This window comes from Pectinophora gossypiella, chromosome 1, assembly GCF_024362695.1.
Source record: "Pectinophora gossypiella chromosome 1, ilPecGoss1.1, whole genome shotgun sequence".
Classification (NCBI taxonomy): domain Eukaryota; kingdom Metazoa; phylum Arthropoda; class Insecta; order Lepidoptera; family Gelechiidae; genus Pectinophora; species Pectinophora gossypiella.
In genome coordinates, this window is record NC_065404.1 from 17,178,466 (window position 1) to 17,205,771 (window position 27,306).

The following is a 27,306-nucleotide window of genomic DNA, read 5'->3' on the forward strand; positions in this document are numbered from 1 at the left end:
GCTGGGTCTAGGCCTACAATCAATGAATATGGAGCATACACCACCACGCTGCTCCATTGCGGGTTGGTGGAGGTGTTTGGGTCAGTAGCACGCGATCAACGGCTTAACGTGCCGTCTGAAACACGGAATTATCTTACTTATTCGGACAATCTGGAGATTCAGCTCAATTTGACAATGTCCCCATCGGGAATCTAACAACCAGATCGTGAGACCAACGCTCTAATCACTAGACCATGAAGGCTGTTATGTAAGTATAAGAAGAAGTATAAGGAGAAGTATTAAGAAGAAATATCTACTAACCGAAAACCATGCCGACAACGAGGTAGAACATCATGTCGAGATTCGTGGGCTCGATGAGGTCGAAGCCGGTGGTGGTGGACTCGTATACCACCCAGTAGAAGGTGGTCAGTACCATGCTCCACGGATCCCTCGTCATGTTGTATTGAACTGTCGACAACACCAGACACTACATATTTCTTAATTAAAAAATATAAATGTAAAGACAACCAAAGTTATGCATCCACTTACAAGTCACTTAATGGCCATTTACCAGCCGCTTACCGGCCACTTACCGGCTACTTACCTGCTACTTACCGGCTACTTACTGGCCACTTACCAGTTTATTACCGGCCACTTACCGCCTACTTACTAGCCACTTACCGCCTACTTACTAGCCACTTACCGGCCAGTTACCTTATATATATGCAAAAAGACAAAATACGTTAGGATATTAAAATTTTACCGTTAATGAGAAGGATAATGACTTTCGTTTCTATCATTACCACACATTACACATCCAACACAAACTCACGCCTGTGATCCCTAAAGGGGTGGACAGAACGAGTAATCCGCTTTACTTTTCAGTTTAACTTAAATGTAATAACTTCTCGTTTAATAAATCGACGTTCCCTACGTATACTAGTCAAAGTGAAAGAAAATTCGAACTGCACTGGCAACTGCATTACAATGTACACATTAAATCACATCTCCTGGCATTTTTATTTTTTCGTAATTCGTTATAGTTTAGATTTTAAATAGCCGGTAAATAATTCTAAGTGCATTCTAAGTGCATCAAGGAATTTAAAGAGTATTCAAATTGCCGCTTAGAATGGAGTACCGCGTATGCCATCCCTTTCACTCACACGTACACTACGACATTTGACAGTTCGAACACTTTTGGCGGGAACACGTCGTTACAGGTAAGCTTACGAGAAAAATATTTTGTATTGGTTGTTTTTATGGCTAAAGTGTAAAATTCAGTTTAAAATTACGTATGATTAGTGTCTACGTGCAATAAAAATGGCGGGAAAAAGAAGGCAGTTTATGGACGACTCGAAAAAGAAGTCTCAAGTTTCGAAAACAGAGCAAGATCGCTTTTTAAGAAACCGTCACAAGGATAAAAGTAATGGTAAGTACCAAATTAAGACAAATTTAATTCATTTTAGCTTTAGGTAATCTGTAACCGCTTTTAATGTTATATTTTGTACTAAAACAACGTACATTATTCTACCTGGTAGATAGAATAATATGCGTTTTTGGGTCTAAGTTAATTGCCAAACTACACTATTCGATCCGGTAGATAGAATAGTATGTGTTATAATATGTTTGTAGTAAATGTATGAAAAATAGTATTCTATCTGGTAGAGCGAATAGTTTACGTTTTTGAGATTTCACAGACGAGCGAGGAGTTATTTCTGGTAAGTAAATTGAATTCTGTGCCTTATTGGTTCATATTTATATAGCCACATAAGTTATTCTAAGTGACAAATAGATTAGTACACAACAGGTTAGTAGGATTAGTATACAGGAAGTGTATTTCAATTAGACTCATTGCATACTCACTATACCCAGGTTACCGCATTGAACAATTCGTTACTTTGGAACGAAGGACAAAAAAACGCTAGTTATCTATTTAGACCGTGGTACTGAACAATATTTGCTACGTAAATTAAATGTATATATTTGTCCCATAGTAGAAACAGTTCAGTAAGTACTATAGGTAAGTACCGTAAACAAATCTGTTTCAATGCACTTCATACAAAACACGGTGTATGTAACGGAACAAGTGATAAATAACATGCACTATCAAAATACGTAGGGTGGTTTTCGAGAGATAATGCATTTATTTGAGACGGATACATTTTTAGGGTTTCATGACTAAATAAAAGCCTTTCTTAATTTGTAGTCGTTAATAAAATGTTATTTATTTCTTGGTAAAATTGTAGTTTTTAAATAAGGACCTCCCCCACGTTAAAGTGTCCAGTAGAGGTATCTTCGTTTGATGGAGTCCTAAAAACGGCGGTTGAGTCCGTCCTCAACGTATCCTTTGATGAGGATCAATGGGTGCAGGCGGCTCTTCCGATTCGTTATGGCGGTTTAGGAGTGCGGTGTGCACGGGATGTGGTTTTGCCGGCTTTTTTGGCGTCGGCGCATGGGGTTGCGGACCTTGTCGCTACTATCCTTTATTCTAATAGCGGCGGGGAAAGTTTGCCTTATGTGTCCGATGCCTTGGCAGTTTGGGGTGGCCTGAATCCGGGTGTATCGGCCCCTGTTATCTCCCCTATTCAGCGTGCGTGGGATGATGTTGGGGCAAAGCGGATCGAGCGTCAGCTCCTGGCACATGCTAGTGGGGAATCTTTGGCTAGACTCCGGGCGGTTTCACAACCTGAATCTGGGGCATGGTTGTACGCATTACCCTCCCCTCACTTAGGCACTTTATTAGACGATGATTCGTTGCGCGTGGCGGTCGCTTTCCGCCTGGGTTGCAAGGTGTGTGAACCCCACATATGCACCTGCGGTTCCATGATGGAGGCTGATGGCCATCACGCACTGAGTTGTCGACGTTGCGCGGGGAGGTTTTCACGTCACCATGCACTCAATGATATTGCGCGGAGAGCCTTAGTATCAGCGAGTGTTCCCTGCGTGCTTGAGCCTCCGGACCTATGTAGGTCCGACGGGAAAAGGCCGGATGGGCTGACTTTGGTGCCTTGGAAAAATGGCAAGTGCCTAGTTTGGGATGCTACCTGCGTCAATACTGTCGCTGCCAGTCACCTTAGTTGCACCGTCCACTCTCCTTCAGCAGCAGCTGAGGACGCCGCTGAGAAGAAAAGAGAAAAATACGCAGCGCTGGCGCCACTGTACGATTTTGTGCCCGTTGCTGTGGAGACCTTTGGCTGCTGGGGAGCAGACACCAGAATCCTCATTTCAGAGTTAGGGCGCAGGCTCAGGGAAAAAACGGGTGACTCCCGCTCCGGTTCGTTCTTGGAGCAAAGGTTCGCCATTGCTATTCAGCGCGGTAATGCGGCGAGCGTTATGGGCACCTTTGCACCGGGAACGGTCAGGGGCGGGTTATTTATGGACTAAGATTTTTTAATAATTTTATTGACAAATTGTATATTTAGTATTAAGATTTAATAAATATTTATTTTTCATCATCATCAATTTAAGAGCCCCTCATCTACTCACATCAGTTATTTTTACTTTATCAAAATTCATATATAAGTTAAATAGAAAAAAAAACGTTTTTTACATTTTTGTGTATATCCTAACAACCTATAACTATAATATGTTAGATTTGATTATAAAATACCTAACAAAAGAAGAGAGAGAAGTACAAATTATGTTACATTAATATTGCAAATTAAAATTTAAAGTAAAAATTGACAAGTATTTGTAAACATTATTCTTGTCTCAAGTACTTTATACTATATATAAAAAAATAAACACCTGTAATTTCATGTTATTTTTGATAATGTTTATGTTTTCTACTTACTCTATTTTAAACTTTATGATGGGTAAGTTTTATGTGATGACAAAAAAATACTCTATACTTAAGAATAACTTTCGTAAAAAGACTGTTGGTATCTTTTTTCAATGTTACTTCTGTTTCTAAGAATAAAAAATATAACAAAAGCTTCGTGATTATTAAAATCGTTTTAATTTATAAAATTTCCCCTTCACCAACTGCGTTTTTATACAAATAGAATTGTTAGCATCTTAAGCCTTATTTTTATTTTTACAATGTATACCATTCTATTTACAGAAAATATTCGTGCACCGATCGTCGTGGAGATCCTTGGGGGAGGCCTATGCCCAGCAGTGGGCGTCATACGGCTGATGATGATGATGATTAGATATCTGAGTAATTATTTCATTCTAATTTATATTTAGTAGTAAAAAGTAAAAAAATACATAGAAACTCACAATTTCGTCACAATTAATTAATCACATCATGTAAAAATAAATTGTTGTTGCAGTCCTATGTATATCAGTCTACATGTCACATTGAATAGTTTGGTTAATAAAATAGTAAAATTATTCAAAGAATACTATTCTTTGTGGTAGATAGCATAGTTTACCTAAAAAAGGGCCACAAAAACCATCCACGTATAGTATGCTATGTGGTAGTTAGAACGGTATACACGCAATTTATTGTCCCTTAAAATATTCTATCTACAAAAAATCCAAAAATAATAAATTTTAATAAAATACAACTTAACTATTCATCAGGAAATTGTTAAAAGTACACACTGTATGAGTTTTATGGTTGTAGCTCGATTACAAAAAAAGTAATGACTGTTTTACGGTTTTCTGGCTCTCCTGTAAAGTGACGATTTTTCAGTTAGCGTAGTGTACGTAGGGAGCGTCGAAATATGAACACGATCTTACCAACATACTTGCGGTGGTTGATCCAGCTGCCATGCACCGGATCCAGGGCTGGTTCAATCCTCCACCCACCGGCGATGACGGCCCACTTGTGCACCGACAGTTCCACTATGATGGATGTAGTCACTATCACCAGCGCCAACAGCAGCGGGAACGCTTTGATGCTGTCAACGGTACGTTTTATCCAGATTTACCTCGGGTACCCAATTGGGTAGTCTCCTCTGTTAATTCTGATAACTAAATAAACACAGATCTAAAGGTGACAAACTTCTTTTTTTTCTATTTAACCTATGAGTTATAATAAAGAGAAATGTAATAATAAATGCGACATTTTATCACGTTTTTCTATGACGTCACAGTGTGCTTTTTCATACAAATGCCATAGTAATTTCGTATTTTGACGTTTAGTAAAAAGTAACTGATTTGACTAGTTGGAAACTACCCTCTTTGGCCGAGTACGGTCACAAGCATTAATAGTATACACTTTGGTACCGCGTCACATTAACTTTTTTGACAAATTGAACTGTAAGTCTCACTAAATGTCAAATATGTTAGTGCGACAGAGTCCTAAAGTGGGTACATTATATTGCTTATGACTGTACATGGGGATTCTGATTGTAAGTACTTATAGTAGAGTTTACACAGATAGAATGGTTACTAATGAGAGAGACAAATTTAATGAGAGATTTATTGAGGACAGAAGAGGCAAGAAGATTGGACACTTAATAAGACACGACGAGTTTATTCAAAACATCACAGAAGGGAAGCAAGAAGGAAAGAGAGGAAAGGAAATACCAATAAGAGCTTAGATGGGACAAATACAAGAGAAGGCGAACGTCGTGTTTTATAAGGAAGTGAAAGAATCGGCCTTTGATATACAGAAATGGAGAATGCTACACCGACAAGAACGTGGCTCTTAATGATGATGATGAGCAAACACCCTCAGGCCTCTTGTCGCCGGGTCATAGCCATCACTGCTCCCCATTTGTCGGGCCAAATAGTAAAATCCATATGCGGCAAATTTGCGACAAGTCATGTCAAAAAAAAAAATAAACTAAGTACCTTCATAATACCTCATGTAAATCAGTTCGACCGTGGAAAGGTAACAGAGTTACTATCGCATTTACACATTAACGGTCTCCGTGGTCCAGTGGTTGAGCGTTGGGCTCACGATCCGGAGGTCCCGAGTTCGAATTCCGGTGGAGCATATCACAAAAATCACTATTTGATCCCTAGTTTGGTTAGAACATTACAGGCTGATCACCTGATTGTCCCAAAAGTAAGATGATCCATGCTTCGGAAGGCACGTTAAGCCGTTGGTCCCTGTTACTACATACTGATGTAACTAAGTAGTCGTTACATGAGCCATGTCAGGGACCTTTGGCAGCTCAATAATAACCCTGACACCAGGGTTGATGAGGTTGGTAATTCACCTCAGAACCCACACGATGATGTTAGAAGGGATATGATTGAGTTACATAAATATGATGTCTTGTCGATCGATGTAGTCCTTCAAGATGTCGAGTGCGTTGGGCAGTCGATACATCTGCAGCAGCCGGTTGTACATGAATATTGTACACGTCATCGACTGGCGGTACGCTCCGTCTTTCACTGGAACAATAGGTCTATTATAAGGACCTTTAGCACAAGGTCACACCCCGGACACTTGATGGGGGGGGGGGGGGGGTGAGGTAAACCTAGCTTTGTCGCTGGTGGGAAGCGCAGAGTTGCCGTTCTATACATAGTGTTATTCCTTATTCTATGATAAGGTGAAAATAGGAACTAACGCCGCATGCTATGAAAACATAATTTTTGACAGTTGTTGTAAGGTAAGCACATAGTCTCACGACTAAATCCCAATCATATTAGTAGAACAAGGGGTTAAAAAAGCCATATTGCAGCAATTAATCTAACGTAAGATCTCATAAGCTCACGACTATATTCATCGCAAGAGGAATAAAGTACCCACACGTCACCGAGTTTGTTAGACCAACGTGATAGGTGGTGATCCGTTTATAATGAATTAATAACTTATTGGTGCAAGAAGAACGCTCACAGTATATATTTCTCCGAACACCGTCCAACTCCTCGAGCGGCAGACAAGCAAACAAGTCCAGGAGGAACGCGCCCTTGATGTAGTGGGCGGCGGTGCTCGCCGGGTGGTACACCAGAATACCCTTGTCGTCGAAATAACCGATCAGCATGCGTTGGATTCTGTTAAACACAAAAATAAAGGAAATAATCCATGATCAACGCGAAAAATGAGAAGCGGTCTGCCCTTTCACGCTTAAACCATTGCTTAAGTCGCTTTTGATACTAGATAACCGTTCAAATACGCGGCAACAATGCGCCGTTGGGAAGAATTGGTCTGTATTAACTGTCAAAATCTTACGTACCTAATAGTGATACAACAAATCGTCACTAGACGGCACTCATTCCCATAATATGTAATTCTACACGCTTAGCGACATCTAGTTACAGTGGTAAAAAAGCGCAAAACTTATGTAAAAGGGTGAATATCAAAATGTGCCAAGTTTGGTGGCGAACTTTCATTCGAGGAACAAGTTACCTCGTAGCTAGAACTATCGTTTTTCATGTCGGAACCCAATTTTTCGTTAAAACGTAATATCAAAGTTCGCCACCAAACTTGGCACATTTTGATATTCACCCAAAAAGAGCTTTATTTCTATCTTTAGGCAGACAACACCAGAGTACAAGAGAAAATAATTTGTAAGTACTTAAAAGAAAACCAGCTAGTGTCCTTACTGTACAAGTTTAGAGACACCGTAACGAAAACTTTGAGGGATCATTCAAACCCAGATTCCGAAATTATATTAAGTATGTGGAATTTTCCCTTTAATTCACGTTCGTAACTGACCTTTGGTAACCAGATACGAACATGTTGCAAGAGTATGGAACTGAAAAAAATTAACAAAAAACACTTGATTTAAAACTCAGAATCATGGACATTTTCGGGAACGGCACATCACTGGACCAGACATGGTTCATGGTGTGGACTTACATGTCGAAGTAAGCACAGATGTCCAGCACAATTTTGACACTGCTCAGCTCCGGCCACTGCAGCACGAGCATGCTGTACAGCGGGAAGATACACGTACAGAGGAATGCGCACGCGCCGCGGAACCACTCGTACCGCTTCAGGTACTGGCTGTCCGGCCGGATCGTGAAGCGCGGAAACACGTATCTGCAGCAATCAATAATATAAGAAATAAAAATAAAATTGCTATTCAACACTCTAGATTAAGTAAATTAAATTCATCTTTTTTGGGGTTATGTATACGTTTCTACAATAAAATACCAGATAATATTTTAAATTTGTCAGAAAATAAATTTAAAGCTCATGTGAAGCTTACTTTATGTTAAAAAGCTTATTATAAGATTAATGACTACCATTGTCTGGTATTGAATGTGTTCCTCTAGTTATTAAATAACTTGTAATGTATCCTCATTATATCTATCACCTGTTGCAGTTTCTTGTCATTTGTTCTCCTCAGCCATAACACCTTGCGAAATTACGTAAATTCAAAAATGTTACATTGACCTTCAACAAGTATATATTATCCATGATAATTATACGTTGAATAAATGATTCTGATTTCTGATTTCAATCGAAGACTCTTTACATAATAAAGGCAGAGGTGTTAAAAATGCCACATCGAAGCAATTCATCTAAAAAAGCAATATTCATATCGAAAACAAAGAGGGAGTACTCATCATTTCGAATTGCAATTGCCGAAAGTTTCTATGAAAAACTAAATAGGTCGGAAGTGTGGCCAGCACATGCTCGTTTCAGTGAATGGTTGTGGTTTCGTACCTCAAAAAAAGCGCCGGAACGAATCTAACGGCAACGAATCTGGAATGAGCGTCTACTATCAAAACGTGAGAGGGCTTCGTACGAAATTAAAGCAAGTATATATGAACATTTTGGAGGTCGATTATGATATAATAGTGATGACGGAGAGTGGACTTAACAAATCAGTGCATGATGGTGAGTTAACACCACAAGGGTATACGATTATACGATGTGATCGAGATGATGGCCGCAAATTAGGAGGCGTTCTTGCTATTATCAAGCAGGGTCTTGATATACAATTGGTTCCTCTGCCTACTGGGACGGATATACATTGTAGACAATTTGAATTGGTCTGTTTTACTGTGCATAGATCGAATCATTTATTATTTTTATGTTGTATTGGTTATATTCCCCCTGGGGCACATAATAATGAGTATATGTATTTGTTCCACTTACTGGAAACTTGCTGTACTAAATATAAAAATGTATTGTTACTTGCTGATTTAAACCTGTATTACGCTAGCATAGACATTCAGTGTTATTACGAGTATTTCGTTACTGTTTGTGAATTCAGTCAGTATAATCATGTCAATAATTGTAACAATAGGACCCTCGATGTGATTCTTTCTACGTTTCGGGAAGATCGAATTACTGTTACGGAGGAAAAAGAATGTTTAAGCATAAAAGATCCCCAGCATCCGGCTTTAAACATAACAATCTGCTATACGGTAAACAATTCACGTAGGACACCTCAATCGAAAGGGGAAAAAAAGGTATCTAGTGTATATCCGCGATGGAATTTTTACAAAGCCAATTTTAATGCGTTATATTCGGCAATCGCAAATGCAAAATGGGACATAGTGTGTGAGGCGACGGAGGTTGATGAAGCATATTCATTATTATACGAAATTTTATATGGGTTGCTAGACACCCATGTGCCTCGAAAAGTGAATTCTACGTGTACGTTGGAGTATAACTATCCTGAGTGGTATACGCCGGATATAATACAAATTCTAAAGCGTAAGGCTGAATGGCACAAGATATACAAAAAAACTCATTCTGCCTTAGCGTACGATGAGTTCACATACTACCGATCGGTAGCTAAAACTAAGATAAATGAAGCGTTTTATAGTCATCAAAATCGTAAAATTGCTCAATTTTCGGAGGATCCGAAGTCATTCTGGGGATATATTTCTAAAAGGCGCTCTAGCGGATTCAAACCGAAGCTAGTAAAGGACGGAACTACCTTACCAATAGAGCAACATGCACAGGAATACGCTGACTATTTTAGGTCTATTTATGGGGATATTTCCCCGCGTTTAGATCCAGAAGAGGCCACTAAAAAATCCACAGATAGAGGCACAAGAGTGCATGTTGGTCGACTCTCACTAGCGGAGGTAAGAAACGCTATTAAAAAATTAAAACCTAAACGTTCAGTGGGGCCAGACGGTGTACCTCCCTTCATAGTGAAGGATGCTTGGATGGTGCTAGCAAAACCACTATGTTACCTATATAATCTTTGTTTATCCAATGGATCATATCCCGAGGGCTGGAAACTCTCTAAAGTAACTCCAATTTCCAAGGGCTCGGCAAAGTCGGACGTAAGCGGCTATCGCCCTGTCGCAGTGCTGTCTACGTTTGCGAAGGTTATGGAATCTATTCTTTGTGATGCTATATTTCCACAAATAAGTGCTCACCTTAGTGAAGCCCAGAATGGTTTTAGGCCAGGTCGCAGCACAGATTCAAACTTACAGGTATTTTTGCACTACGCTATTGGAGAGATGGATTGCGAAATAGGAGCCCAAGTTGACGTGGCCTATCTTGATTTCATGAAAGCTTTCGATAGCGTGAATAACGACATCCTCTTAGAGAAATTTCCGATGTATGGCTTTACGCCGCAGTTGCTGAGATTTTTCTCAAACTATCTAAGCGAACGAAAGCAATACGTGGAGTATAGTGGGTACACTTCAGATCCGTATAATACGTATACAGGAGTCAGCCAAGGGAGCAACTTAGGTCCACTAGAATTTATCATTATGATAAATGACCTTCCAGATGTAGTTAAAAATGCAAATTGTTTATTGTTTGCAGACGATTTGAAGCTGTATCTGGCAATCAAAGAACCAGCTGACTGTGAACGGTTGCAAGCAGACATTGATAGGGTTGTTCAATGGAGTAATCGTAATAGGCTACCTTTTAATGTGGGAAAATGCGTTGTAATGTCTTGCACTAAAGCAAAGTTACCTGTGTGGCACAGTTATGAGATTTCTGGAAATTCGGTAGCACGTGTGACGTCGACCTGTGATTTAGGCGTTAAAATAGCCTCTGATCTAAGTTTTAAAAGACACATAGTTGAGATTTGCTCTCAGGCATTTCGCAACCTAGGATTTGTAATCCGGGAATCCAAAGATTTCGTAGGTACGTCTACAGTTCGTGGGTTGTATAATGCGCTTGTAAGAAGTAGATTGGAGAGTGGTAGCATAACGTGGTCACCCTATGAGGCTAAATATAGTTCAATGATAGAAAAAATACAAAATAAATTCTTGAGATACCTTTATTTCAGGGAGTATGGAGTATATCCTTATTTTCCCCTCAGGTACCCTACATTATTTGTAATGGGGATGGTGGGTTATTATAGACTAGAGGTACGCAGGGATGTAGCACTAGCCAAGTATGTGTTTAAAGTGTTTCGAGGCAAGCTTACTAACATGGCCATATTACAATCAATAAATATTATCGTGCCGAATAGCAGACTTCGAAGAGGCCCTAGAGCTGAACTGTTTAAAGTGCCGGTAGCAAGGACAAATTTGCTTAAGTTTTGCCCGTTCACAAAAGCTATTGTAATATTAAATGAAATGTCACAGAATCTGGATTTGTTCGCATGCACATTGGCTGAGTTCCAAAGAGTAGCTTATCAATTGTTATCTTATAAGATTGTACGCTAACATTGTCGCATTAGGTTAAGTGCCTGTCATGATAATGTTTGTATTACATAAATAAATAAATAAATAAATAAAATAAATAAATATTGTTTGCCATTTGCGCATACGAGTATAAGTGCGCACACTTTTTATCATTAGAATTGCACTGCAAGTGTCTCGTTCGCACTTGGCGCACGATTGTGATTTTATTATGGAGTGTCCGGTGTACGATTCAATTTTTTTCGTCTTACACTCAATGTTATAACGAAACTGGGGATCACAGAGCGATTTTTGTGGTATGTCCCCACATCGCTCAACCAATAGACCACAGAGGCCGACTCTATGATAAAACATAAGCTACCCTCACTAAATGAAAGCCCAGCGACATTTGTCCGGCCAAATAGTGACATATTTTTCCAGTCATGAGCAATACCATGTACTCAGTTTAGAACCCTGTCGCACTCTCACATTTGTCATTTAATGAGACTTACGGTTTAATTTGAGAGTATATTAGTACTCGTGACCAAACCTGAGGATGGCGAAGAAGCCGAGCCTGGTGAAGGGCAGCAGGAAGGCGGTGTCGGGCTCGTGCTTGCGGGGTAGGGGGAACCACTCCCTGTTGGCGGGGCTCGGCGGCATGCTGTAGGTCAGGAACTGCTGCCGCCGCTTCTGCAGATACTCGTACTCCTAATGGAATAATGAATCTGGCTCTTAATCTCTCATTGCATGGCCAGTGACACACTATCTGAGCTGTGACTTACGGCGCAAAAGTTATATAAAAAGAACTATATTACTTAGCCTAAAGGAATGATACTACGTTTAGAACGTCAACTTAGGTTTATCTCCCCCCCCCCCCCCCCCCAATGTCATACTTCAGTCTTCAATCGTATTGGCGTCAGTCGTCACACACAAAAACGTCAATGTGCAGTGTCTGTGTAAAACGAGGTGTTTTGTATGAAGTGTTCGGGATGTGGTATTAGGCTGCGTCCACGAGGCTTTTTCCAATCTACTTATACAATTGACGTCCTTAAATAATAACATCAATAAATTCATCGATAGTTTGGGTATCGACACTATGTCACTATCGACAGACAACCCTCACCGGCAAGGTCCGCGCATAGCGTATGGCGTTCCTCAACGCGGGTAGGGCCAAAGTCTTCTCCAGCTGCTTCCTGGAGATGGAGAACACTTGCACGTGGGTCACTGCCTTTACCGTGTAGAAAGCAGGGATTCCTGATACACACAAACAACCAATCGAACTCCGAAATATCATGCTATATTACCAACATAACATAAACAGCTTATATACGTCCCACTGCTGGGCACAGGCCTGCTTTCAATCAATCGGAGGGTATGGAGCATACTCCATCACGCTGCTCTACTGCCGGTTGGTGGATGTGTTTTTTACGACTAATAGCCGGGACCAACGGCGTAACGTGCAGAGCACGGAATCATCTACTTTTTTAGACAATCAGGTGATTCAAGCCTGCAATGTCCTTAGCAAACAAAGGACAGTCTCACAAAGTGATTTCGAGGATATCCCCATCGGGAATTGTACCCGGACTTCCAAATTGTGAGCCCAACGCTCTAACTACTAGACCACGGAAGCTGTCATACTACTACGCTATTATTATACTAAATAGGCACTTTCTAACAAAGTGTACAGGCGAATACTGAGGGGGATGATTCAGACCATGATTCTGAGTTAATATCAAGTGGAATTTGCAGTCGCAAAAGTATTTTTTAATTAAAAAAAACAATTAATTACGAATTTTGCGACGGAAAATTCACAAAATGGACTCTTTACTCAGTGGGTAACAAAGTTACATTATAAAACGTATTTTTTTATAAGTACAAGTATTTTTTTATACAAGTACTTAAATATATTTTTTGTCGAACGTCTCATCCCTCTAGAACTACTGCAGCTTCTCAACCTGTAGGAAAAGTAGCTGCAAAAAAATCAGCACAGGGCCTTAGACGTTTCAATATTATTAAACTTACGTAACAAACACTCAAGATCACTGAAATGGTTCCTGACAGTAATTAAATTGACAACTTCTTTCGTATCTGGATTCAATACCTGAAATTTGTAAATAATTAGTAAATATACTAGTATATCTAAACAAAATGTGCAATTGTTTAGGGCATCCTGCAGCCGTTACGGCCTCCGTAGCCCAGAGATTGAGCGTTAGGCTCACGATCCGGCGATCATGAGTTCGATGGAGACATTTCATAAAAAAAAACTTTGTGATCCTTAGTTCACAAAAACCATCTTCATCCTGATTGTCCGAAAAAGTAAGATGATTTCGTGCTTCGGAGGGCACGTTAAGCTGTTGGTCCCGGCTATTAGCCGTAAAAACCCCTTCACCAACCCGCAGTGGAGCAGGCAGGAGGGGAGGCCTGTGCCCAGCAGTGGGACGTATATAGGCAGTTTAAGTTTATGTACGATCCTTAGTTTGGTTAGGTAGGACATTACAGTCTGAACACCCGATCGTCCAAAAGTCAGATGATCCGTTCTTCAAAGTTCATTGTAGTCGTTATATGAGTCATGTCAGGGGCCTTTGCCGGCTCAATAGTAACCTTGACACCAAGGTTGTTAAGGTTGGTAATTCACCTCATAACCCAGTATAATAAATAGAGATAATAAAAGACAAAAAAAGATGGTTAAGGGCCCGTTTGTGGTTCACTGGCTCCCGTTGCATAGTTTGTAGTCGTTACATGAGCCATATCAAGGGTATTTGGCTGCTGAATACTAACCCTGACACTAGGTTTGATGACGTTGGTCATTGGTATCACAATCTCATCGTCATCAGGTTTTTTTTACAGAAGCTACTGCCTTCTGACCTTCCAACCCGCGAAGGGAAAACCAGCCCAATACAGGTTAGGTCACATACCTCGGAATGCATTTCTCGGGAATGTGGGTTTCCTCACGATGTTTTCCTTCACCGCTGAGGAGGTGATAATCATTTATGATCCAAATGTCAATACGAAAACAAATTCGACAATCATTGTTTTAGGCCTGTGCTGGATTCGGACCTGCGTCCTCAGAGTGAGAGGCAAGCGTTCTACCAACTGGGCTACCACGGCTCTTCCACAATCAATATTGGAATCAGAATCTACACGAGAGATATATTGTATCATGTTTGATATGTACACATGCAGAATGCAGCAAGCAGCATGCTACGCTGAACGCACCTCGCAGTATCCTTGCTTGATGACGTAAATCTCATTGCTGATGTCACCGGTATTCAGGAGGATCTCATTTGGTGACGTGTAGAACAGGCGAGCTCGCGACGACACATCCTTCAGCATCGCTTTATTGAGTAGCTGGAATAATAAAAAATATATTTCAGACGATGTTAATCCATACAACTATAATTTATTGCACCAAAATAAAAGGAAATATTTACAAAACACTCTTAGGTAATATTTTCGCTTAACACGATTTCTTCCAGACAACTATAAGTCCTACAGGTCCCTGAACACAGTCAGGAGACCGTTGGTGCTGGCGCGGAGACAGGACACTCGGTTTAGCGTCGTCTGAGAGGAAAATATTTGAAGGAAAAGAATATTTGAAAGTATTTTGATGTTACCTTCATGAACGGTATACAGAGTATGTATTTGCTGCGCTGCATGTTCAACAACTCCTGGTTCACATGTATCGGAAGGTCGAACAGGATCGAAGACTTCTCGTGGGTTATGGAGTAGGCCTGAGACAAATACAAATTCAATCTTCTTCAACTATTAAGCCAAAGAACAATGTCCAAATTCCCATTTGTTTAACTACTTATTGGCCCAGATTCCTGCAGACTACACGACTACATGATCTGATCGAGAAACGGGAGTTGGTGGGAAGTAACCATGGCAACCACCGTGTCCTTGGCGCATCCAGCCTGTCGGTAGGTGTAATAAGCCCTTAAGAAAAAGCTGGCGAGGAGTGGATGTAATACTACACCTCTGATGCTATGAGAAATGTTGACTTGCCTTGTCGGTGAACCAGCACAGCTGCAGGTACGTGATGAACCGATGTCTCAGGAGAGGATCCACGTTGTTCTTGATGAGGAACTGCTTTACCGTGTCTATGCAGGTGTTGTACCGATCCCTAAACATCAAAATACTATTGATCCAGGCGTTCGTGATTCACTGGCTCTTAATCTCTGATTGCATGGCCAGTGACACACAATCAGAGCTGTGACTTAAGGCACCAAAGTTATATAAAAAGATCTTTAGGTATGACTTAGCCTTTAGCATAGAATAAGGAATAATACTACGTATAGAACGTCAAGCTAGGTTTATCTTACGAACATTAAAGCATAAGAAATATGTACCTTTGATTTGTGATTTTAATAATATGGACGACATTATCTGTAATCTGAAATACTTAAATGAATTAGTAAATAATAGGTAAGTACCTTACAATTTCTGTTACCATAATGTTGGCAGAGTAGGCGGCCTCGATCAAGATGTGGACAAAGGTACAGACCTCCAAAAGTATCATCATGAAATTTTGCGTGCGGTACGACGCCTTTGTCGTGGCAGATGTTTTATGCGCTGTGAAATCAAATTAAGACTATTAGGAGAAAGAGTAAGGGATAGGTAACTAATATTGAGAGTTATTGAGGACAGTTTGACATTTGTTTGATTGCGCACTTACTTTTATATGCGCAAATGTCAAATTGCAACATTGCTTTCTTAGATGAATTGCTATGATATGGCCATTTTAAGCCCCGAGAAGAGGCAAAATGATTGGATACTTACTGAATAAGACACGACGAACTTATTAAAAACATAGAATGAAGGATAGAAGGAACGAGAGGAAGGGAAAGACGGAGAAGAGCTTAAATGGAAACAGATTAAAAGGAAGCCGTCGTGTCTTATTGGCCTTTGACAGACAAGAATGGAGAATGTTACAACGACAAAAGCGTGGCTCTTAATGATGATGATGTTGAAATCAATTTAATATTAGGAAGAAAGAGAAGCAAGAAACATTATTTATTGGGAAACACAAATTAAGGTTACTTAAAATTAATTATCTAATAATCATTATAATTAATGTCGAAACGGCTTCAGTTCAGCAAATGTCATAGCCTAGCTGTAGCTAGACCATGACGTATTTTTAGCTGCAGCCGGTTGGGGAATCAAAAAGATGAAAAGCATATTACAAGGAAAGCGAATGAATGAATGCGAATAGAGGATGCATAGAGGTAGGGACGACCCAAGAAGAGGGACATGTGTGTGAAAGGTGTGAGTTCTAAGATCAGAGACGATTAACTAATTAGCCGAAAGATAACGTAGTAAAAGAGCTCACATGTGAAGGTAACGATGGAGACAGCCCAGTAGATGCTGAAGTATAGTCTTATACCCACGGGGCCGTCGTCCAGTAGGCCGTAAGTCCAATACGGCTCCTTATTCAGGTCCTTTATTTGGCAGTACTCAAACCTGCCATCAACACCAAACCGTGATAAGCGTTGCGATTCTCTTAAAGCCACTTTGCCGATTTATTTATGTTGACGAATCGTCAACGCCGAACTCGTGGCTATGTTCTCCAAGAAAATTGCCTTTTGCTTTTTCGGTAGTTTCCGCTCACGCCACCACGAACGCTGGTTCTACCTTACAAAGCCTTTTCCTTTTTTTGACAGGACTTATAACATTAACTACCTAGCTGCCGGACAAATAGAGAGCGCTGGGATCTCGCCCGATACAAAATTTAAGACAACAGTCCTGAGGGTGCCCAGCTGGGCCGGGACCTCGGGTCAGGGCGTTGTCTGAGAATTATATTTGAAGGAAAAATCCTAGTGGGTCGATACTCGATCGGCGTCGTCTACGCGGGCTGGGTCGGTATCCTTAGAGAATCACGCTGCAGGGAAAGTAACAGAAAAGTTGTAAGGGATGTCGGAGCCTATCCTTTGTGTTTGGGCTAATCTCGAGAATAACATTTTTTTCTTCGAGAATAATGTATTTTACTGTTGGAATGTGCATTTTTCTAAAATAACTATTCGTCGTGCGGCGTGTGTGTCGCTAGATATAAATCTTCTCTCTTTTTTTGAGGCCGATGCCCGCTGACGTCATTAACCCAGGTGTCAGTGTTATTAATGTTATTTTGGAGACACCAAAGTTGCGCCATTGACCTTCCATGACTCAAGACATGAATGAAACTAAACAACATACTCGAAGCACCAGAATCCTTGTTGGATGGCCGCTACCAGCCAGCAGATGACCATGATGAGCGCGCAGTAGGACATAAACCGAATAACGTCTGCGTAGTACACAAACACTGTCTCCAGATGTTGAAGTTGACGGAACACCTGCATCGCAAATATTCCATATATACAAGGTGTTAGTGACATCGTAACGAATACTTAAGGGTATGATTCAGACCATGATTCTGAGTTAATATCAAGTGGAATTTTCCGTCGCAAAATTCATATTTATTTTAAATTATTTTCAATTCTATACTTTTGCAATGGAAAATTTCACTTCATATTAAATCAGAATAATGAGCTGAATCATTCCCCTCAGTATTCGTTACAATGTCACTTACGCCCCGTACAAGTAAGTTCAGGTAGGTACTCGTAGCCATGCAAGTACGTATAGTGACGCCGTAACGAATACTGAGGGGGATGATTCAGACCATGATTCTGAGTTGATATAAAGTGGAATTTCCTATGATTATTATTTTAGACGGTTGTTTTAGATTTCTGCTTAAAATTTACGTGTAGGTATTCCATAAAATTTATGCCTATCAATTATCCGTCCCTTTCGTTTTCAGCGGATAAGAAAATGACAGGTATAACTTAAAATTAAATGGCGTCTGCAGGAGTTAGCACCAATATATCTCTAAATATTTCACTTATAGAAAGGTACGATATGGGAAGCAGAATGTGCTGAATCGACAATAAAATCATGTAAGTACCTTAGGTATTTTCAAAAGTTTGTTGACGCCAGTGAAACGTCCGTTCCAGATAAACTCGAACATTGGCATGACAGCGAGTACATCCAACATGAACCAGTAGCTCTTGATCTGCTGGGATGACGTTTGCGTGAATGTTATCGGCACCCCTGATGAGAACAACAACATCACATAACATATAAGCTGAAGAGTAACGGCCTCATAAGTCACGTCAAAAATAAGATCCGTACTGTCCTTCCGCTCAGATGGCGCTATGAAATGAAATTAATAATAACCGAAATCCATATTTGTTAGTAACAATGTGAACTTAAAGTAATTAGTATCCTACACACACATTTGAAACTGCGAAGTTGCTATTGGTGAGATATCTACAACAGCATCCTCCTCGTGAAATATCTTGAGGATACAATGCATTTTCACCCAAAAACCCAGAAAAGGACTGTTCCATCTGTCCAGGGCTCCAGGAAGCTGTGCTCTGCGCACAGCTTTTAAGTAGTTATAATTTTATTTTAAGTACCTTCTTCTATTTTGTCTCCGATGGATAAATGCACGATAATATCCATGAGGTAGATAAAAGTACACACGTAATTGAAGAATGAGAACTCTGCTGGTATCGTGAGCAAGAAACACAGATAGTACGGATGCAGCTGTGAACAATGTAAAAAATGAAGTTTTTTAATCTGTGTAAGTATAGGTATTATTCATTCATTTTAAAATTAACAGTTGTCCATCAATCAATGGTTGTCAAATTTGTTTTTGAATTCATGTTTGAATCATAAATGATTACCATGTGCTCAGCGGTGAAGGAAAACATCGTGACAAAACCCACATTCCCGAGAAATGCATTTTCGGAGGTATGTGACCTAACCTGTACCTATTGGGCTGGTTTTCCTTTCGCGGGTTGGAAGGTCAGACAAGCAACCGGTCCTGACAAATCTACAGGTCAGGTAAATGGACCCTGTGAAAAATGGGATAATGCTAGGGAGATGATGATGAATTGACAATCATCCGTCCTTTTTATTTTCGGCAAATAAGAAAATGACGGGTATAACTTAAAATAAAATTAGGAGGTGTTTGCAGAAATCGAGGCCATTACCAGGGTTAAAATATCAGCGGCACGAATAAAGTCCCGCCGTCGCGACGCTAGTGTCGCAGATTATACATAGAAGTATTAGTGACATCGTAAGAAAAACAAGATTCTGAATTGATTTCAAGTGGATTTTCCCGTCGCAAGAGTATGGAACTGAAAATAATTAAAAAAGAACACTAAAAATCTCGGCATGTAAATACTAACAATAGTAACGAGGACTGTGACGCAGGAGACGAACGCCTGCCAGGCGATCTGCAGCGAGGACAGCGGCTGCAGGATGCACGGGAACGTGGACCGCAGGCAAATCGTGTCAGACTCCTCGGTGAGCGACGAGTCCGACCGCTGGAATAACAACATAATGGTGTTGACAACAGTACATAACATAAACAGCCTGTACACGTCCCACTGCTGGGCACAAGCCTTTCCTCAATTAACCGAAGGTATGAAGCATACTCCACCACCCTGGTCCACTGCGGGTTGGTGGTAACGTCGCAAGATGAACTAAGTACCCACACCTCAACGAGCTTTCTGTTAGTCTAACGTGATAGGTGGTGAGCCGTATCGCCGTCTATAATGGTCGAGCCAACAGTGTTAGAGAAAGCTACTCATTGGTGCAAGTCCAGTGCCGGGGTTTGAACCGGCGCTCTTCGTTTGACAAACAGCCAGGACCACAGTGACTGTATAACCATGTGACTGTCTGATCCTGATGCACATACACATAAACATAAACAGCCTATATTCGTTCCACTGCTGATCACAGGCCTCCACCACGCTGCTCCAGATTTTTTTACGGTTGAAAGCCGGGACCAACGGCTGGTTGCCCTCCGAACCTCGGAAACAACATGTTTATACTGACGTTCCTCATGAGGTAGCAGCCAGCAATTTCCAGGAACATGTCAGTGCGCCCGAGCAACAACTTGCCATTGTCATCACGAGCCTCCTTCAGCGCCATCAAGTTACGCTTCAGTTTCAGTATAGTACTCTTGTACCTGGCCATGTAAAAGAGAACGCTGTCAAACTTGCATGAACAAATAGGTACTGATACAGTGGTTGAGCGTTGGGCTCACGATCCGGAGGTCCTAGGTTGGAAATCATTTTGTGACCCCTGGTTTGGTTTAGGACATTGCAGACTGATCACCCTGTCTGACAATAGCCGAAAATAAGGTGATGCGTGCTTTAGAGTTACTATTTTTACTGAAGTAAGTACGTAATCGTTAAATGAGCCATGTCAGGGGCCTTTGGTGGCTCACTAATAACCCTAACACCAGGGTTGATGAGGTTGGTAATCCACATCACAATCTACACGATAGAAGAAGAGGGACGGTACTGAAAAGTATCGGTGCCCGAAGGACCTAAGCCACAGAGGTGGCTAATCAGCGAAAACAAACACTACAGGATCCCGATACCGATCCCGCCGGCGTGGTTAACGATTACCCTTCATTCGTGTCTTATCGATATCGAATCTCTGTACCATCAGCGCAATTCTACAATAAGTGGCGTAAAAAAGTTTATGGTAACTTTTGGAGTTATTTACACAAACAATCTTACTTGACAGGTGGATGTTTCTGTCCTGCATAGTGCTTCTTGACTAATTCGAAATGTTCCTGAAAGCATTATATTAGTATAATGGAAAAGCCCACATAATTACCTACTTCTAAAGCTACACTTCCACTTGAGCAGGATTGGAACGGACAGGCTTTACGAAGGGAACCTGGGGTCTAAACAGGCTACGTCAAAGCAATTCACCTAAAATAAGCAATATTGCTACTTGACATTCGTTCGTTAGAATTACACACTTACATTTCTATGCGCGTATGTCAAACTGAATTGCTTCCATGTAGCGTTTTTAAGCCCCCAGAAACCCCCACATTACTAAGTTTTCCGGTCTGTAAACTCAGTTATAGAAGTATATATGAAGCAAGAACTCATCTGCTTCGATTGCTACTATTCTGCTGAATTGGGAGTGAGGAAATAACAAACAATACGTTTAGCTGCTTTTTATCCCGTGTAAGTATATTGCAATTTTTTATATATTATTAAGTATTAAACCCCGAAAGATTTTATTCCAACATCATACCCAAAACACGTATTAACGTTAAGTATATTGAACTCGTATTGTGATATACAATGGGCCCGCTCGATAAAGACCGCTTGGTTATATAATGACACTTCAAAGAAGGTAGAACAAAGGCTGAAATCTACGTCTACACTAAACTACACCTCTGCTGGATCTGGATCTTAGGACTCTGTATCAATTGGACGCGTAGATTACAATCGTAAGACCGAATGTCTTTTTAATATCCAAACCCTATTGTTTAACTATTGTGTCTTGAAACCTCGGTTTTATAAGATTAATTATAAGTATAGTAGAGCCTACGAGAAATGAAGAGTGCAGGATGAAAGACTGCCCGTTGATTCTGCCGTATTTGGCAGCAACTCTCCACAGGTCAGAGGTCTTGAGGATGTGTGCGGTGCAGAAGGTGGCAGCGCGGATCGCGACGTGCGCCTGCGACCCGGCCACCTCGACGCAGCCACCGCAAGGATTCATGATGGAGCCGCGAGTGAACCGCAGGATTGGCGTCTCGTCATCCTCAGCCGTCAACATCTGTAGTTAATGAAGAAGGAATACTTAATTTGTAACTCGTAACATGTCAATTCGAGACGGTATAGGACAAGCTGTGGCGATCTGATCAGTCTAGCCACAGTGGCAGTCAATCAGATAAAGGTCCATCTGAGCTTCCTCGGGCATATAAATATGTAATTTGAGAACCTTCTCCATTTGTCTCAACAAACAGACAATGATATCAGATGCAAAACTACAAAAGATTATCTCCCTAGCGTTGTTCCGTTTTCACGGGGTCAGCTAACCTAACCTGAAAATTTGACAGGTCCGATTTTTTACAGAAGCGACTGCCTGTCTATCCAACCGCTAAGGGAAAGTCAGCCCAATACAAGGTAGGTAGGTCGCATACCATCCAAACGCATTTCTCGAGAATGTGGGTTTCCTCCCGATGTTTCCCTTCATCTATGTGCACGTGGTAATCACTTACAATCCAAATGAATTCGAAAATCAGTTTAGGCCCAACTTGCGATCTCAAAGCAAGTTCAGCAAATCTACAAAAAATAGTCATCAAATCGTCCAAATTTCACCGTAACAATTATGTAACTCCCCACCTCGACTTTTTTGATGTAACTTATTGAAAAATTTGCCGCACATGGCATTAAGTACTTGGCCGGAATCCTGCTGTATCCCTCACCTCGACATCACCATAGGAGATGTAGATGATGTCAGACTTGCTGGAGTTGCGTTTGATGATGGTGTCCCCAGGTATGTAGTTGATAGTTTTCATGTACTTGGCTGTCTCGGCCAAGAACGAATACGACAGGTCACACAGGACTCGACTCTGTGGAAGCAATTGCCAATTAGTTTCCTAAAGGCGTATGAAACTGAGATCTATTTCTATGGGGATGTGCGGAGAAGACTTATGACTCATGCTAAAGCGAGGCTTCCACGGCCTCCATGCTCCAGTGGTTAAGCGTCGGACTCAGGATCTGGAGGTCTCGGGTTCAAATCCCAGCGGGGACATATTACAAAAATCACAGGGTGATCTAAAACTTCTCCGGACAAACAGATATCGGCACGACTCGGCAGGCACTTCATCCTTTTGTCGTGGAAAAATAATCAATGTTGCACGAAATGCTTCCTCACTTTCTTTATGATGCGAAGGACAGGTATAGTATCTTGCTATTTGTATATCCAAAATATTATTTTATCATACAGTCACCAAAGCAATGCCTATGCACCTAGAGTGCATGAGTGTAAAGACGTCCCTTCTTACGCTACATTATCACTTACCTACCAATAACAGATGACCACATTGGAATTAAAATCCTACCTTTTGTAGCGCCTCAAAGTAAATGTCAGTAAATATAGCCGAGGAAAGTGATGACGGGAACATCGGCAGCAGGTCGGTGCTCGACACTGCCTTCTGCTTGTGCCAGTACATTCTGTAGAACGTCTCTACCTTCTCCTTCATGAGCACCGGCACGTGGGTGTCTGTCTGGAAACAGCACACCAAATACGAGTAGTCTAAAATAACCAACGGAAAAATTCTCAACTGAATATTGGGTACTTACGGGGTGTCACTAACACCCTAACGGCCTCCGTGGTCCAGTGGTTGAGCGTTGGGCTCATGAACCAGGAGTCCCGGGTTCAAATCCCGGTGGGGACATATCACTAAAATCACTGTGTGTAGGATTTTGGTGACATTACAGGCTGATCACCTGATTGTCCGAAAGTAAGATGATCCGTGTTTCGGAAGGCACATTAAGCCGTTGGTCCCGGTTACTACTTACTGATGTAAATAAGTGTCGTTACGTGAACCATGTCAGGGGTCTTTGGCGGCTCAGTAATAATCGTGACACCAGGGTGAAGACTAACCACCTGTTTTTAAATATTATATGACCTGACTCACCATTTCATTCATGATGATGCGAAATCTTGAGCGGAACTGTTCTTCGGGGGCCAAATAGATGCCAATGATAAGTGCCAAGGAGGCTATACACACGCCAGTCACTATCAGGGTGCCAGTTATCATCAGGCAGATGGCCAGGACACGTTCCATATCGTTAGTTGGGTATGTGTCGGGGCTGAAAATAACAAACATAACATAACACAGCGCATCACCAGTGCCGGTTTAAACACTACCTGTGCCCTGGGCGAGATTTCTACGGCGCCCTCCAACTGCAATTCAAACCCATGCAAAAAAAGAGAAAGCATATAAAACAATTAAAATACATAATTATTTGTTATAAATAATAACAACTTATTAGAAAAAAATAATTAAATTTTTAAATTTTACTTTTCTGGCCTTTCTATCAGCTATCGTTTTAGCATCTCTTTTGCAGGCTGCGGCGCCCCTTTTTTACGGCGGCGCCCTGGTCAATCGCCCAACCGCGCCCTACCCTAACACCGCTATTGCGCATCACATCTGTATACATTGGATGTTCTTACATACACGGGGGTTTTTCTGGTAGCCAATGAGACACCCTATGTAATGTTTCGTTTTGAACGTCAACCTTTGGGTCACTCTGTATAAAAGCGAGAGGACATCGTGAAATATCAGAAACCACAAGTTGTAGGAGTCTGTACGAAACTTTCTATGTATAGTTTTAATTCTAAATTACTAGAAAATACTCATTATTTAAGCTAAACAACAAAAAGGTGAAATAGGGGGTGTAAGATAGTGTAGAGATATTTTATTTTTAAAGCTATCAGACTGATAATTCACATAAAACACTACCCGTGCGAAGCCGAGGTGAATTGCTAGGACATAACATAAACAACCTACATACGTCGTTACCGCGAACGGGCCTCTCCTCAATCAACCTGAGGGAGTATGGAGCATACTCTATACTGCTTCACTATGGGTTGTTGGAGTTTGGGGTCGTAGCCCGGGACCAACGACTTAACGTGTGTTCACGTTATTGCTAGTAATAACTAAAATAAAAACCAAATTTCCTACTTCCTACACTTAGCTAAATAAATATTCAGTAGATACCCAATAGGCATTAAGTATTTGTAATAAAGATAGAATGCTCGGAAGAACGATTTTGCTCGTAGGCTTTTGTTCATCCAGTCTGGAAGCAGCCTATAGCCGCTTGCCTGAAAACAAAAAGGTAGTATTGGTTAACAGGGGGCTTAAAATGGCCACATCGAAGCAATTCATCTAAGAAAGCAATATTGCTTTTTGATATCTGTTTGCATTGCGCCCTTACTTTTATATGCGCAAATGTCAAATTGCAATATTGCTTTCTTAGATGAATTGCTTCGATGTGGCCATTTTAACCCCCCAGGTTTCTTTGGCAATACTGCGCGGGAACGCGGCGCATTTTAGCTGCGTGTATTCATTTGTTTGATGACGTGGGTCTACGTTTTGGGGAAACTATAATAATATATAATATAGATTATACTTACACAGACAAAACAAGTAAATACTTACTGAAATAAATAAAATACAACGTACAAAACAACAATAGGAAGGAACAATACTCACATCGATCCGACCAGACCAAATGCCAACATTGGTGACTATAATTCGAATTAAGATGAAAAAATAAAAGTATTTACAGATTGTGCCCAATATATTTCCTCTCAAATTATAATCCATCAAAGCCCCTGAAAATGGTGAGAACCCTTTTAATACAAGAAATAACATTTTAATTAAAGCACATAATAACGGGTTCTTACCGCGTTACCGCGAGTCATCCCGTGATCATGGCACTTGCAACAGTGTCGAAATATCGGGAGTCTCATATCCCCATTTGAGTAAGAATCAAATCAAATCAAATCAAATATACTTTATTGCATTTATTGAACTAGAATTTCAACAATCAGACATAACACATGAATACAGTACAATTTGGGCGGCCTTATTGCTCATTTAAGAAGAACCCGTTATTATGTGCTTTAATTATGATAATAACCGCGTAAACTTAAAACAATAATGAGGATGTTAATGACACCGTATCGAATACTGATTGAATACTCAGGGGGATGATTCTGATCATGATTCTGAGTTAATATTAAGTGGAATTTTCCATCGCAAAATTCTATAGAATTGAAAATAATTTAAAAAATCCACTAACGACGACGATACGGCTATCATATACAGGTTGTTAGTGACATCGTAACGAATACTGAGGGGGATGGTTCAGACCATGATTCTGAGTTGATATCAAGTGGAATTTCCTTTCGGAAAATTCAAGAAAATTTTTGTGTCTTTTTTAATTATTTTCAGTTCCATACTTTTGCGACGGAAAATTCCACTTGTTATCAGCTCAGAATCATAGTCTGATTCATCCCTTAAAGTTTTCGTTACGATGTCACTAACATCCTGTATAGGATAGCCGTATCGCCGTCAATAACTGATCGACCCAACTGCACTAACTAAACTATACTTACAAAGAAAAGAGAGAGGTCCGTGAAAGCGTGCATAGTAACAGGCAATCTGGGTATAGTACTGGTACGGATCTCCCACTTCTATCAACCCCGTTATGTAGTGGGAGTACGTTAGTACGTCCACGGTATACCGCACTGCAAGTATAAGTAGAATCTTCTTATCGTGTGGGTTGTGAGGTGGAATACCAGCCTCATCAACCCTGGTGCCAGGGTTACTATTGAGTCGCCAAAGGCCCCTGATATAATCACATTTTATGAATGTTAGGCAAGCGTTTGACCACAATCTTACCTGATGGTAAGTGATGATTGGTGGAGGGTGGGACATACTTACCTAGGAAGTGTTTTTGTAATAAGGCGGTTTGAATTGCACTTTCCTGCTCCATATTCTGTCACCCACTCAGAACTGTCATTTACTCAGCGCTATGGAAACCCAGTTGGAAGAATGATTGACTGTCCCTGTAGGTTCGAATTGGGGCTGAACTTATGATTTTCGAATTCATGTTTAGATCGTAAATGATTATGTGCTCAGTGGTGAAGGAAAACATCTTGAGGAAACCAACATTCCCAAGAAATGCGATTCGGTTGATTTTCCCCTTCACGGGTTGGACGGTCAGACAGGCAGTCCCTTCCGTAAAAAACCGAACTTGACAAATCTTCAGGTTCAACGTGATAATGCTCTATCTCCCTTTTACGAGGTCGATTATTCGTCGCTTTACTTTTCAGATGATAAGAAAAAGACAACTTATAAATTAGTCGGAATCAGCGCCAAATGATAAACTTACCAAAAGTAGCCTTTTTGAATACGTAATTGCCGTGCTTAAGGCTGTAGAGGTCGCGATACACGTGAGAGGCTGCGTAGAGTCCATACAGTAGGTTGTACCTTAGGATAAGATGATAAATTAGGTGTGTAAAAAAAGGTTAGGTGAATCAAGAAAGTTGACAATT

At 40.8% G+C, this 27,306-nt stretch overlaps 1 protein-coding gene across 1 annotated transcript in view; it reads right to left on the minus strand.

The window, feature by feature from the left end:
• Positions 1-27,306, minus strand: part of LOC126367521 (uncharacterized) — a 47,476-nt gene that overhangs the window by 17,259 nt on the left and 2,911 nt on the right. The window contains exons 3-25 of the mRNA XM_050011074.1: positions 23,876-24,050; positions 23,297-23,461; positions 22,658-22,804; positions 21,778-22,005; positions 20,949-21,004; positions 20,257-20,389; positions 19,605-19,742; positions 18,828-18,957; positions 18,314-18,459; positions 17,569-17,705; positions 16,709-16,839; positions 15,813-15,951; positions 15,385-15,502; positions 14,994-15,110; positions 14,596-14,727; positions 13,402-13,480; positions 12,503-12,633; positions 11,930-12,087; positions 7,688-7,870; positions 6,722-6,879; positions 6,144-6,276; positions 4,669-4,829; positions 301-447 (exon numbers count right to left, since the gene is read on the minus strand). Of these exons, the coding sequence (XP_049867031.1) occupies positions 301-447; positions 4,669-4,829; positions 6,144-6,276; positions 6,722-6,879; positions 7,688-7,870; positions 11,930-12,087; positions 12,503-12,633; positions 13,402-13,480; positions 14,596-14,727; positions 14,994-15,110; positions 15,385-15,502; positions 15,813-15,951; positions 16,709-16,839; positions 17,569-17,705; positions 18,314-18,459; positions 18,828-18,957; positions 19,605-19,742; positions 20,257-20,389; positions 20,949-21,004; positions 21,778-22,005; positions 22,658-22,804; positions 23,297-23,461; positions 23,876-24,050 (3,242 nt within the window). The remainder of the gene's footprint in view (positions 1-300; positions 448-4,668; positions 4,830-6,143; positions 6,277-6,721; positions 6,880-7,687; positions 7,871-11,929; positions 12,088-12,502; positions 12,634-13,401; positions 13,481-14,595; positions 14,728-14,993; positions 15,111-15,384; positions 15,503-15,812; positions 15,952-16,708; positions 16,840-17,568; positions 17,706-18,313; positions 18,460-18,827; positions 18,958-19,604; positions 19,743-20,256; positions 20,390-20,948; positions 21,005-21,777; positions 22,006-22,657; positions 22,805-23,296; positions 23,462-23,875; positions 24,051-27,306) is intronic.